Below are 12,005 nucleotides of genomic sequence, written 5' to 3'. Positions count from 1 at the left end.
TCATGGTTTTTATACTTACTAAATCTCAAATTTTTAGAGAAATAAAAAAGCAGCCATTTTTAGAGAAAAGATCTGATTTCAAAACAAATAGAAATTTAAATGTTAGTAACTAGGCCCCTAAATGTTAGGCAGAAATTATTTAAGACAATGGTAAACTCAGCTATGATGCAACTATGTCATCAACAACCACCTTACATTATGTTTAAACCACAAAATAATTTAAGTATTTACCTAATTTAGAATGATTACTAGGCGAGGTTTTCCCCTTAAAAGCTGCACCAATTTGCAAAGAGTTTGGCTGAATGTCACTGGTCATTGCTGAGAACTGAGGGAGTTCATTGGTATCCACTGAACAAAACCCCTCTTCATTTCTTGCCTACACCTGTCTTCTTTTCAAATGGGTTGGAAAAAACTGAAATATTCTGGTTGAATCAACAAAAAGTGAAGTAAATAGTTGAATAGTAACATGGACAACTTAATTGATGCATCAGGTTTGCATATCCTGCAACTTAGATCAGATTCAGAAGTAGGAGTATCCAAAAAAAAAAACAACATTGGATGATATTTTTTTTACCAAGAACTAACGATGGCATTAGAATGGGTTAAGGATGGGATTAGAATGGGTTATAGTAGCTCTTCATTTAACAAAGTGGTATTTACCTTCCCAAACAAGCAAGAAAGTTCTGATAAATTGATATATTTTTATATATGTGCCAATTTATTAAAAATATTCCTTACAGTCAGGAAAGTTTGATAAACGGGGGGTCAATTGGTATTTGTGAGACTCTCTGGGGTGTCATGTGACCGCATCAGAATACTAATAGTAATACTAATTGACTAAAGACTAAATTAAAATGTCGTGTCATTAATAAAATATTCTCCTACAGTATATTTCCCTTACAACACAAAAACAGTGGTTGAAATAACTTCCAGTTTTACTTTGAATTTTAAGAAAAATATGATGAAAAAAGCAAGCAGAACAATCTCATAGTCAACTTGTAGGGACAAATTTACTTATGGTCGAATATCGAGGGTTAATTAACCCTCGATATTCGACTGCCGAGTTTAAATCCTTCGACTTCGAATATCGAAGTCAAAGGATTTAGCGCATTTCCTACGATCGCTAGACAGTACTTCGACTATCGAATTGTCGAATAGTTGAACTATTTTTAGTTTGAATCGTTCGATTAGAAGTCGAAGTCGTAGTCAAAGGTCGAAGAAGCCCATTCAATGGTCAAAGTAGCCAAAAAAAACATTCGAAATTGGACGTTTTTTTTCCTCTATTCCTTCACTCAAACTAAGTAAATGGGCCCCTTCGTCTTATAAAGAATTCGTTCTTGTTTTAAATAAACATTTCAATTTCACTAGAATGTGGTTAGTTGAATTAGCTAAAAATTAGAAACTTTATATGTATTCAAGACTGATTACTTGCTAAAATTACATATAGAAATATTTTTGCATATTTTGTTTATCTGAGATGACATGGCAATCTCAGCAATGATTTACATATGTGCACATGTTGCTGAATTTTATGATTTATTTTATTTGTGTCATTTTATCCTTTACCTAGATAGACTGTATGGCTTATTTAGGGCAAGGTGAAAATAGCAGGCACAAAATATTTTTTTCTAAGGTGAATCATGCACCCCAAGTTGCATGTACTAAATAATTTAAGAATTATCTGTACTGTGTGTAAGTTTTTGTGCCCATTAGTGTACATAATGATTGTGCCTGGGCAAAAAAAGCCCTTATTCATCATACGTTTGAAAAAAGTTTGGGGGAGCTAAAAATGTAGTTACCCAAGCATTGTGACAATACTGTTCCGTTTTATTAGTTGTCACAGCAGTCATGTGTTATATGGAACAGCACTAATCAAGATAAATGTAGAAATATGGAAACTTGAGGTCACAGGCTAATTGAATTTATTCAGTTCATGGAACTTCAAACAGAGACTGTTCTTACTAATTAATATTGTAATTACATTGTCCAAAGCTACCACCATGTTTTATCAGTAACAATGCATATATTACTGAAAAAAGTAAATAGAATAATAGAAGTCACCATGACCTGTGTAAATATTTAATGTAAAAATATCGGGGGACTTCAAGACTCCTTATAATTGAAAGTGTTAGGGTTTATTGTCCCATATACTGTATTATAGACAATTTCTTATTTCAGCTGCCCTATGAATATAAGCTATACAATTGTGTGCATGGGGCAGTAAAAGTCTAGAACAGGAACAGACAGCATCTGACTATTTTCCTGTACGAGGACTACAAACTTCTCCAACAGCTAAAACTGCAGTACATTACAGTACATCATATAATATGACATAGTTTGCAATGAGACTTCAGTTTTCAACTGTTTGACTTTCAGTGGCTTTAGTCTGGAATTTAGAATGCTGTCAGGTATTGAGGATTCTAACCTTAGCAACTAGAAAGCTTGATTTTAATTGGTATTACTATTTTACTCAGGTATCTTTCTATTTAGACCTCCCTCAATTCATATTTTAATTTGCTATTAAAGCCACTGACCAACTGCTAGGAAAACTGAAAGCCTAGCAGCATTGTTAAAGGAGAACTAAAACCCCTTGGAACATTAGTCCCCCTTAGCTCCCTTCTATGCTCCCCAACTCTTCCTCCCCGTACAGTGTATTAGGCAGAAAGTTGCCCCTGATTAAAAACTTGAGCCTAAAATGCAGAGCAGTGCAGTGGAGCTCCCTGGAGCCATCTTCTTCCCATTCGCATCTTCTTCAGGTCTCCTTGCCAACGCTAAGTCTGCAGGAGCATGTGCAGCTGGGGCTAGTCAGGAATCGGCTTCAAATGAGCATGCTCCTGAGGCTTTGTGTAGGCGAAGAGACTCGAAGAAGATGCCAATGGGAGGAAGACAACAGGAAACTTCAATGCGCTGCTCTGCATTTTAGGCTCAGGTTTTTAAATAGGGGCATTTTTCTGACTAATACACTGTGCAGGGAAAGAGAGGGGGGGCCTTGGAAGGCAGTTAAGAGGGACTGGTGTTCCTAGGGTGGTTTAGTTAGAACGTTGTGTATATATCCTACCCTGGGTACTCTGCTATCGTTTCAGGGGTACCCAGGGTAGCAAATAAAATGCTAACTAAACTTTAGGCTTGGCCTCTCTTAGCTCGCAACAAGTTTACAAAGAAACATCAGTGTACCAATTAACCAGATATTATTCTAGGTATTGAGGGTAGCTGATCTTGCTATGCAAACAATATTGTAACTGATACTTATGCTGCAGTAATCCTGGCGTAATTATACACTTTAAATCTCACCCTAATTGTCCTTCAGGCTGCCCCATCTACTGCTTCAAGTCACCCATTGGGTAATGATCCAGTATGCTGTATTATTTAAAATGGACAAAACACAAACAAAGATTATTATATTAAAACAGTATTGTGATTTCATTCAGCTCAGTTATTTGTACTGTAATTTGATTTCTCTGTCACAAGTACTGATTTATAATACAGAAGGATCAATGCATGTATACCCTTAGACCAATATTGTAGCTTTCCACAACCTTATACTGCAAATTGGATTAAAATAAGGTTACCAGAGCTTGTAAAATATCATGGTATTGAAAATCCATATAGAATGACCCACTAGTAATTCTTTCAAATGGCACATGTTGAAATCAGTTCAATGAAATTCAGCCCAGCAACATCCATATGTTGTAATAAGTGTGTTTTCTCCTTGTGGATCACTTATGTTTTTGCATTAAAGGAACAGTTCAGTGTGAAAATAAAAACTGTGTAAATAGATAGGCTGTGCAAAATAAAAAATGTTTCTAATATAGTTAGTTAGCCAAAAATGTAATGTATAAAGGCTGGTGTGAACAGATGTCTAATAAAACAGCCACAATCCAACTTCCTGCTTTTCAGCTCTATAACTCTGAACTAGTCAGCGACTTGAAGGGGGGCCACATGGTACATTTCTGTTCAGTGAGTTTGCAATTGATCCTCAGCATTCAGCTCAGATTCAAACACAACAGATATGACCCATGTGGCCCCCCTCAAGTCTCTGATTGGTTACTGCCTGGTAGCCAGGGTAACCAGTCAGTGTAAACCAAGAGCTGAAAAGCAGGAAGTGGTGTTCTGACTGACATGTTTTATTTTGCACAGCCAAGCTATTTACCCAGTTTTTATTTTTACACTGAACAATTCCTTTAAAGCCAAGGCCAGATTTACATAGTGGGTGCCCCTAGGCCCACTGCCGTTCGTCACCCTGCCCCCCCCTTTATTTGTGCAAATCAATGGGGATTGGCACATGGGAAATTTAAAAAATGATTATATCTCCAGCGCATCCCCAGTGTTTTTGAACCAATGTGGGTGTGGCTGGGCAGCATGCCACCCCCTTAAAATCCTGCTGCCCTAGGCCTAGGCCTAGTTGGCCTTTCCACAAATGCAGGCCTGATTAAAGCAGGAGTAACCAATCTTTTTTACCCATGAACCATATTCAAATGTAAGATGAGTTGGGGAGCAACACAAGCATAAAAATAGCCCCTGACAATGCCAAATAAAGGCTGTGATTGGTTATTTTGTAGCTCCAATGTGGAGTGGAAGCCTGCAGGAGGCTTTATTTGGAAGGACATCTGGTTTTTATACAACCAAAACTTGCCTCCAAGCCAGGAATTCAAAAATAATCACCTGCTTTGGGGCAGGGACTACTGGGAGCAACATCCAAGGGGTTGGTGAACTACATTGTTGCTCACAAGCCACTGGTTGGGGATCACTGCATTAAAGGATTATTATTGCGAATGATGGGTTGTTATATAGTAAGAAATTGTTTTCAGAGTTAAAGGCAGTTAAGTACATTTCCAAGGTAAAGTGTGTGTGAGTAAATATATGTTTTGTTTTTTTCACAAGCAATGTAACCTTGTTACTTTCCAAAATAATAGAGAATGGTACGTATCATTTTGCTGTCTTTTCTACAGGGCATTAAATAACCATTAAATAACCACTATGATTACTTCACCAAAGATCATTCTATGGGCCATCATCAGCCGCATTTTGTTCACAGCACACGGGGCTCTTTTGGTATGGATTGTGGTAGAAATGAAGAATGATAAACTTTACTGGATTCTACTCATTGGTCTTCTTCTTCTGTGCTTGGAGCTGGTAGTGACATTGGCTGCAACTGAAAAAGGGGAATGGAAATGGTAAGAAGCGCAGTCATTTAGAGGAAACAACTGTTTTACATAACTACTAGGAACAAGCAATGTAAGTTTGATTCTGCCCATACCAGCTGTGTATGAATAACAAATGAAGATAAAGAAGCAGGGCTGACCGGCACTCAAACGGATCCACAAGACCAAAGATGCTCAGTTAAAAGATAAATTTATTGGTAGAAAAATTAAAAATAAAGCTTCATCTCCATCCACCCTACGCGTTTCACGCCCTTCAGGGTGCTTAGTCATGGGGAGCACCTTGTCGTCCTCTAACCATTTGTATGAATAACAAATGGCCACAAATTCAGAAGTTACTCATCTCACTACCCATGTAGTAGCAATTTATTGTGAGAAAATAAACCACTATAGATCTTAACATTTAGGGGGTTATTTACTAAAATCCAAATTTATCTCATAATTTCAATAACAAAAGCTCGACCAAACTCCCTTCCCCGATTTTGCCTTATTTATTAATAAAATAACTTGAATAAATCAGATCAGGATAAAATGAGCGATACAAACTAATCGTATGAGGGTTTTTTTGGACTTTTTTCCAGAATAGCTCACTTTTTGGGGGGTTTTGCCCAAAAACCCTGAAAATATCGGATTATTGGGCTAAACCCAGTGCAAACCACAATAACTTCCAAGAATTGAAGGCAACACACAAGGAGGAAACTTTGCAAGATAAAAAAACAGTGTAATTATTCAGATTTCCTTAAAGAGTACAACCCCATTCCTTTTATTTTTTGTTAAAAAACACACTATTGAAGTAATTAAAGCAACAGGGAAATCCGAATAGTGCTGCTGTTTTTTAATTCTTACAAAGTTTGCAACATTGGATTATATCCCTGTGAGAATCTGAGCACTGGAGAGAAATATAGGAGTGCACTGTCAATCAATTCCATAAACAAGGGGAATCACCAATATTTGGGTAGTTTTCAGTTAAAAAAAATAATAGGCAAAAACACCTTAATTGCCAGGTAATTATAATTAAAAGCTATTATGTGATTATTCTGATTAGTTGTGTTAATGATAGCTGAGATTTTGTTTTGATGTTTACAGTATTTAAATAAGATCACCAATCCCCAGAAAGAGATTATATGTACTTTAAGTTTATAGCCAGGCACTGGGTTTATGGGACATTGTGCAAGGGTTGGAAATTCTCTAACTCAGCCCAAGGGGGGCTTCAGAACTTGTGCTTACCATACCCCTCTAATGACATTAGAGAGGAATTCATGGAAAAGTGGGAGAGGGCTGGGGAGGTAAAGATGGTTACAAGTGAGGCCTTGTGGCTAATTTGGTCTGTGAACTACCCCTATGCTAGAATATTGGCCTAAACCCACCAAACACAGGGTTTTGGGTGCACAACATATCACAAGGAGAAATAATCCAGAGTTTATCAGCAAGCAGAGATGGGGGAGGAGCCTGTATCTAGATTTCATGAGAACACCTATGATATGCATATTCACACATCCAAATAAAGTTTCCTCTAACCAGAACACTCTGGTAGGCTGGCAGTCTTTGTGTTAATTTTACAGGTAAACGAGAAACAGATAAATAGGTTATGATTGACATTTACTGCATTTCAAAGTTGTTTAAGTTTAATATCCTGCCTTACTTTTAGCTTAATTAATTACTTGATGATATATCTGACATCCCGTTGTGTCCTGTTTAGGTTTTCTCCAATGGTGTTTCTATATTTGACAGCAACCATACCATCTATATTTCTGTTGGAACTTGACTTTCTGCAATACAGAATCATAATGAGTAACTCAACACAGACAACTGAGCAGTTGCCAACGGTATGTTCCATTATAAGTGCTAAAGATTATTTCAATTCATAAAAAGAAGAACTTTTCAATTTAAACAATAACAGGAACAACATCAAGTGGTTTCATTATCAGCAGTGAGGTCTATATTACCACAACTTGTGTGGTTTTACAGCAGGATTGACATTTTGCATTAATCACTGTTTAAGGGTAGTGGAGCACTTGGCTATTCAGGAAGAATAGTCCCCAGCGACAAATCTCCTCTTCTTCGGGCAACTAATCTTCCCGTCAGCTAGAATGTGAATCGCCAGCAGGATGGCACTTGGATCTCTTCGGTTTTCCACGTTTCCTCGTACGGCAACTTCAGAAAACTAAGCGATCTGTGTGCCATCCTGCCGGCGATTTACATTCTTGCCGGCGGGAAGGCATTTCGGGGAGATTAGTCACCCGAAGAAGAGGAGATTAGTCACTGGATGACTAATCTCCCCACCAGCCTTAGTGTGCTAATAATCATATAAACATTTAATAAACCAAATAGGATAGTTTTGCCACCAATATTGATTAAAGGGATTGTTTGCCTTTAGATTAACTTTTATTATGATGTAAAGAGTGATATCCTGAGACAATTTGCCATTGTTTTTCATTTTTTATTTGTGGTTTTTGAGATACCTAGCTTTTTATTCAGCAGTTCTCCAGTTTGCAATTTCAGCAATGTTTTTTAGAGTCCAGATTACCCTAGCAACCATGCATTGATTTGAAAAAGAGACTGGAATATGAATAGGAGAGGGCCTAAATAGAAAGATGAGTAATAAAAAGTAGCAATAACAATTTATTTTTAGATGGGGTCAGTGACCCCCATTTGAAATCTGTAAAGTGTCAGAAGAAGAAGGCATATAATTTAAAAACTATAAAATACAAAATGACTACCAGTTGAAAAGTTGCTTTGGATAGGGCATTCTATAACATACTAAAGTTAACTTAAAGATGAATCACCCCTTTAATGCAGCTTAGTTACCATTAAGTACAAGGTGTCAGTGTTGGACTGGTTCACCGGGATACCAGGAAACACCCCCGGTGGGCCCAGGTGTCAGTGGGCCCTCATGCTGCTAAACTTTTGGCCTATTTCATGGCTATTTCCTATTTCTATGACAACTAAGAGGCTAAATAGATAAGGGTTCCTGTACCATTATTATTGTTGTAAGGGCAAGTAAAGTCAAATTGGAGGGGTTGCCAATTTGTAAGGTACCACCCAGTGAATTATTACCCCAGAGCAGCCAAGCTAATGAGCACCTCTGCATGCAACAGATTGTACCGGTAGGTTAGCAAATGCTGGTGTTTTCCACTTTCCAGTGTCTGATTATTCCTTCACAGCCTCTGAGTGGTGCATGCAGTGGTGCTCATTAGCTTGACTAGATGCTTTATGTGATATGCAGATTTACTCCAAAATCATTCACAAGCAACCACATAGAATAAAAAAACAGACTTAATGCAAACTTGACCTGGTAGTTGTGGCAATATACAATTGTATCTGACCTTGTAACCACAAGGGGCACAAAGGCAGTTGAGGTCCAGGTATCACGAGTTTGTACATTGGGTATATGCATCTGAATTATGCATTTTTCCACTCCAATAAAGACTGTCACACTGTTTTCTCTAATACACTCTGTTAGTTTGAGTTCATCTAATTCTGTTTATCTTCAGATGGACAGTTTGATAGCTTATTGTTTGCATGGATTAGTTATTCTTAGCCTGTTTCCTTTAATACTACTTGATGGAAGTTGTTATATTGTTGCTTGTGCAAACTCTCCATAGATAACTTAAACCCCTTAGTATTCTGATACCAGTTTTACTTCAGCCGAGCCAAATAAAGCAAAGATAAAGAATAATTCTTATAAAGGTCTTCTTTATCTTTACTAATAATTTGTAGAGTTCCTTCAGCCAAGTAAAACAAGGTGTCAGTCATATCTGGGTGATGTTTAAATCAAAGGTTAATGCATATTAATCTTATTGAACAACAGATGTATTGATTATTAGTAGGAGTAGCACTTTCCAACTAGTTGCAGCCAGAAGTTCAGCTAGGATAGAAATAACACTTTATGGGGTCTTGTAAGACCGCAAGTCTAATTAGCAAAGAGCAACGGTGAGCTCAATTGCGCTCCCACTTTGATGTGCATGGGATGCAATTATTCTAAAGGTTTTCCGATACAGTTGGCATAATTTCGAGTGTTTATTGTGAGAGTGACATTTTCCCAATTCTGTAGCCGCAAATGTGGTGCACCTACAGTATTGACACAGGGCGCTGTGAGAACCTTGAAGCTATCAGTGAGCCCCCCTCTACATCAAATGGTGCAGCAGCACTTGATTCAGAAGAGAAGGCTTTTATTATCTACTCTCTTGCTTACTTTGATGACACAGAATTTGAAAATGAATTATTTCCATTGCTTGGTGGATACAACTTTGTATCTAATCAAGCTAAATTTGGCAGACTTTTCTCTTTCCCTAAAGTATATTTAAACAAAAAAATTTTGGTTTTTTATTGATCATATTCTACATTCACTACTATACATTCAAAATTTTCTCCGTACTTGGCAAAGAGATGGAAAGGGGAGGCTACTTACCAATCAGAGTTGCCCACACAGTGCAGTTTGGTTGTTTGTGGACCAAAATAGCACAATTCTCTGTATGTGGGGCCTTCTTTTTGGCGATGGGGGTGATTGCTTAGAGTGGACTATTAAGTCAACTGACAAGCCTGATCACATATGAGTCAACCTTAAAGGCTAACTTTAAATAAGATATAATTATTTGGCCCATGTGCTACTCATATGCATTTCAAGAAATGGATAGTAGTGCTTTCAATTGGACACAAAAGAGCACATTTCTCTACCAAAACAAATTTCTTTCATTGTGTGGGCCACTGATATAAAATTAACTACCACATGGTGCCCTAGCACACTAGTTGTAAACAGCTTACCAAATATCACCATCCAAAACTACAGATGCACTGAATTTATAATTTTTCCTACAGAAAACCGAACCCTAGCTTGCCTGTTTAAATTAAGAAAAAAAAACAACAGCTGTGAACAAGAAATTTGTCACATTCAGTTACTAAAACTTATAGTCATGATGATTCGGTTTGATTGAACACTATGGGGTATATTTATCAAAGAGTGAAGTTAGAGATCGCCACAGTCCTCTTATGCATGAAAAGGGAACCCTTATACTGTAACATAAAAGATGTTATGCATAAACTTGCTCTTGTTAATATGCTTCAACAATTTTGCTTGCACTATGACCACTTCCTTACTGAAATAAAAAGAAATATTAAAAAAATCTCAATCCTGCTTGCACACACGTACCCTAATTCAGCAATAATGAAAACACAAATAATAATCAGCAGGCGACAGGTGATTTGTGCCAGAACTCTCGTCCTTCAGAGTGATGAATTAAGCAATCTGTAGAAAATGCTAACAGTGCTTTGGTTTTCTAGGATGCTGCAACCTTCATCAAGTACACGCCTTGGCTGAAAACTCTGGAACAGGTCATGATATTAGTTATAGTTATGGGACGCTGGATCATGCCCAAGGGGGAGATGGACAGAAGCCAACTTTCACAGTTACTGCTTATCTACATTGCCTTAGGAGCAGACATACTGGATATTTTAAATTTAATCAAGGAACCACAGGTAGAAACCTGCAGAATGGTAAACATCATAGGGCTAGCTATCTTTAGCTGGGCACTCTTGCAGTTCACTTTAGTGCTCACTCAGACCCAGTCTTCAGATTCAACAGATAATGATGAAACGTCTTCTGGTAACTGCGGCCCAACTTGCTGTACAAGTGAGGTATGGAGTCTGTTAATAGCAATGGTTATGCAGGATGGGCCCTTCCTTATTTTTCGCCTTTATGTGATGATTAAAGAGCAAGTGCTTAATGAAATGATGATCTTTTTCATCTGTAAAAACATTCTGACGGTGATAATAGAAATATATAGGATTATTGTAATACAGTGTTCTGAAAAGTCTCGTAAGAATAAATAAATATATTTTTTATCACAACATACAGTACTGTTTTTTAGCACAGTACACTAATAATATATGCAATTTAAAGGGGACCTGTCACCCAGATATAAACAAAAGTCCTCTTAAAATTAAACATGAAACCCAAATTATTTTTTTTAAACATCCATACTGGTTATTTGTTTAAAACTCTCAACTATCAATCATATATTGATTGCCCCTCCTTTATGCCTTAGGCATAGAGGTGGGGCAGGCAATTACTTTTACTTTCCATTCTGCGCTTCCTAGAGTCACTGTCCTCCCTATATCCCCCTCTCAACTCACCATATAATTGTGTAGCCAGTGCATGGGCATCAGGTTCCCCCTTCTGGCACATAAATTAGATTTTGGGGTGAACTAAATCTGGCCTTAAAGGAGAAGGAAAGCTACGGAGGCATTTTATTGCCAATAGATTAGCCACAATAGTGCAAGATAGAATGCTATATTTATTCTGTAGAATGCTTTTCCATACCTGAGTAAAAAGCTCTAGAAACTCTCTGTTTGTTTAGGATAGGAGCTGCAGTATTAACGTGGTGTGACATCACTTCCTGCCTGAGTCTCTCCCTGCTCTGGGCTCAGATTACAGAAGAGAAGGGAGGGGGTGGGGGAAGAGGAGCAAACTGAGCATGCTCTTGCCCAGGGCAATGAGGTATAAGTTGAAGGCAGGAAGTCTGATACAGAAGCCCATGAGTACACAATAGAAGGTAAGAAATGCAGTGTTTCTTTTGACAGGGGACTCAGAGCAGCACTACTTTGGGGGTTTACTGGTATATTTAGATGGACCTTTCTGATAAGGCTTACTTAGTTTTAACCTTTCCTTCTCCTTTAATAACAGTGTTCACAAAATGGCTATTTCCTGTTTGCTGTGATTGTGATTTCCAAGACTAAAAGAAACAAGATTGAAATCATTTATATTGTGTAAGTTTATTTTGCTTGACTCACATCATAAAATAAAATATGGAATTGTTTCTTAGGGTGACAGGTCCCCTTTAAAGGGTG

The 12,005-nt window shown here is 37.6% G+C and overlaps 1 protein-coding gene across 1 annotated transcript; it reads left to right on the top strand.

Moving 5' to 3' along the window:
• The first annotated feature begins 4,782 nt into the window (after nt 1–4,782).
• On the top strand, nt 4,783–11,048 carry LOC108696542 (transmembrane protein 26). The gene is made up of 3 exons (XM_018226008.2): nt 4,783–5,174; nt 6,859–6,985; nt 10,440–11,048. Exons 1-3 carry the CDS (start codon nt 4,978–4,980, stop codon nt 10,986–10,988), a joined length of 873 nt encoding a protein of 290 aa, XP_018081497.1. The 5' UTR covers nt 4,783–4,977; the 3' UTR covers nt 10,989–11,048.
• Nucleotides 11,049–12,005: the final 957 nt, after the last annotated feature.

The sequence above is a fragment of the Xenopus laevis genome, chromosome 7L, assembly GCF_017654675.1.
Source record: "Xenopus laevis strain J_2021 chromosome 7L, Xenopus_laevis_v10.1, whole genome shotgun sequence".
Lineage (NCBI taxonomy): Eukaryota > Metazoa > Chordata > Amphibia > Anura > Pipidae > Xenopus > Xenopus laevis.
Note: the sequence above shows the minus strand (reverse complement) of the source record. Positions and strands in the feature narration are given on the sequence as shown.

Excerpts from the sequence above, each read along its gene's own strand:
- LOC108696542 (XM_018226008.2), top strand. The coding sequence starts at position 4,978 with ATGATTACTTCACCAAAGATCATTCTATGGGCCATCATCAGCCGCATT. Across the intron at positions 5,175-6,858 it reads GAAAAAGGGGAATGGAAATG|GTTTTCTCCAATGGTGTTTC; the intron begins GTAAGAAGCGCA and ends TGTCCTGTTTAG. Across the intron at positions 6,986-10,439 it reads CAACTGAGCAGTTGCCAACG|GATGCTGCAACCTTCATCAA; the intron begins GTATGTTCCATT and ends TTGGTTTTCTAG.